Raw genomic sequence first — 2688 nt, 5'->3', positions numbered from 1 at the left:
TTGACAGCAGGGAAATAAAGTATGTAGGGATAGGCCATAGGTGGAAAAAGCCAAAGAAAAGGGAATAAATGTCCACAGAGGCATTGGAAGCTATAAGAAGTGCCTCAGATAAAAAATGGAGGTAGAAGAGTAAATACAGAATGGTAGAGAGAAAAATCATGAAATAAAAGGAAAAGGGCTCAATCCCCAAGTTGGCCAGATGAGATACCAATGAAAGAGGATTGGGAAAAAAAGAAAGGAAGAAAGTCTAGAAACCAGGGCAAATGTATTCATAAAATGAGGCATTTGGGCACAAGAAAGGTGCTAGTAGATAAAGGAAACAAAATAAAACCTAATAATTAGCAAGGAGAAAAAGACAAAAACTCTAAAACTGTGAATCAGAAGGTGGGAAAATGAAAAATAATAGAGAATACAGACAAAAGACAGACATACCTGGAAGTGAAATCCAGAGATATATTGAAAGGTTATGGTCATTTCATGAATGGTAAAGTACTCCCCAAAGCAAATCAAGTGAAAGTTGTAGTCTAATAGATCTTTCCCGGCTGATGAGAAACAAATTTGGTTGATGAGATGGGAGTAAGAGGCCTATTAAGCATATGGTGATCCAAAACATGTTGCAAATGGCTGCAACAACCCTGATAGTTAACAAGCCTCCAAAAGTCACAGCAATAATAAAGCATATATGTGAACAACGTCCCACACTCAGGACAAAGCATTTGAGAAATCATGATTAAAATTAGAAAAGCTTTTGAAACGAAAGCTAAAGAAAACAAAAATCAAAGTTGCATTAACAAAGCAAATCACAATAAATTGAACACAGATGTGAAATTTAAACATGAATGGCAAGCTCATAACCAATAGAAAGAGCAGATTTCTCAGTCTAATTTCTCAAGCTTACCAGGAAACATATGCCAAAATTATTTTCTAAAGGAAAAGCAAACTTCCACTAAATTCATTGTTGAGATCAATGTCCCTAACACTCAGGAATTTTTTCTCATCTTATACATATAAGTTTGACAGAAAGTTAAACTGCAATTAGGTCATAATTTTATCTTTTACTTAATTATTTGTGTTTTAAAATTAATATTTGAAAGTTTTAACGATTTTTTAATATTATTCTAAGCTTTGCCTTACTCAAAAAAGTTTTTCCTAAAAAACCAAGTGAAAACTATTTAGTCAGAGGCTAAATCATCTCTACCAATGATAACATTATATCACCTGCGGACACCCATTGAAGAGTGTCGACGTAATACTAAAGGATAAAGAACTGGAAAGAAAAATAAAAAAATTTGTGAAAAGGTAAAGACTTGGAATTATACATATGATCCAAAGATGATATTTTAAAATTATTCAATGAAAAGATACAGAGTATGTATATATTTAAATTTCTTAATTTTAAACATTTCATTGCACTGTACATTGATGATAATAGCTAGAGTTGGTGATACGGTAGAAAAAATGGAAAAAAAAATCTAAACATATACCTTAAAAACTTTTTATATTTATTTAGGAGGTTCTAGAGATTATGCAAGTGAAACATGCAAACTGTACGATAAAAAATAGTATTTTTATGCTTAACATGAAAAATTACCTTTCAGGTAAACTATTCACAGCCCAAATACAAATAACTACATTAAATAAAGAATTTTTATTAGAATTAGTAGAAAAAAGTTTTATTTTTGGAATGAAATATAACAAGAGCGATATTACCTACTAACAATCTGCATTGCCAGTAGTCATAGGGTTAAGTGGGAGTTGCCTCAAGACTAGTGGCATGCAAACTTTTTGACAGATAGTTAATCTATGTGAGAAAGATGAGTTATTGTCTTGGAACTCATGAACTTCACCAAGAATCATCCAATACAATCTTGTTAAATATGATTTCAGAAATTATCATTTTGAGAAACTTCCGAGTTAATTAATGGCCATATTTTATATTAATGCCATGCAAAATTTTCAACTAAAATTTAATGCAATATCATTTATATTTTAAAAGATCTTCTTAAGTGTAATTTTAATTAATACTAGAGAACTAACTTTAGCATTATACAATTTTGTGCTATAAATATCTGAATAAAATATTGCACAATATTCATCATTCATAATGTTTTTTTGAAATTAAAAATGTGACAATCACTGATGTATTTAATCACATAAATGTGTTAGTTGTTTTAAATCACATATTTACTTAGATACATATAGAGTCACAACAATGACTAGTTTCTTCTTACCGAAATATGTGCTCCAGTTCATGAATTGCAGTTAAAAGTTTTTCTTTTGTCCATTTATGATCTCCCATTGAATAAGCTCTCTATATGTTAAGGAAAAAGAAAGGTGGATGTGTGAATAACTGAATATTATACATTTTGGTGCAAGTAGATAAATCTAAGGAAATACTTCATCAACTACCAATTCTAAAATTTTTGTATTTGTATTCAAATATTTTTCCTGAAGTCCCTAAAAGAACAACAAAATTCAGTTGTTAAAATTGACCACACTTTTCATTACTTTCCTTGAATTTTTACACATAACCTGGAGGACATATTGGATGGTTACAAAAGATAAAAATAGAACTTTCAAAAAGTAACATCATAAAACTACCACAAGTGATTAACAAGTCCTCAGAAAACCAACTTTCGAATACACATTCTACAATTAGGTGTATTACAAAAAAAAAAAAAAAAAAAA

General features: G+C 29.8%; 1 protein-coding gene across 1 annotated transcript in view; it reads right to left on the bottom strand.

The window, feature by feature from the left end:
- The window catches only part of LOC106473090 (COMM domain-containing protein 6-like), a 37476-nt gene that overhangs the window by 23207 nt on the left and 11581 nt on the right, over positions 1 to 2688 (bottom strand). The window contains exon 3 of the mRNA XM_013933770.2: positions 2232 to 2311. Within this exon, the coding sequence (XP_013789224.1) occupies positions 2232 to 2311 (80 nt within the window). The remainder of the gene's footprint in view (positions 1 to 2231; positions 2312 to 2688) is intronic.

The sequence above is a fragment of the Limulus polyphemus genome, unplaced genomic scaffold, assembly GCF_000517525.1.
Source record: "Limulus polyphemus unplaced genomic scaffold, Limulus_polyphemus-2.1.2 Scaffold5873, whole genome shotgun sequence".
In the NCBI taxonomy this organism is placed as follows: domain Eukaryota; kingdom Metazoa; phylum Arthropoda; class Merostomata; order Xiphosura; family Limulidae; genus Limulus; species Limulus polyphemus.
This window is presented reverse-complemented; position numbering and strand designations above follow the sequence as displayed.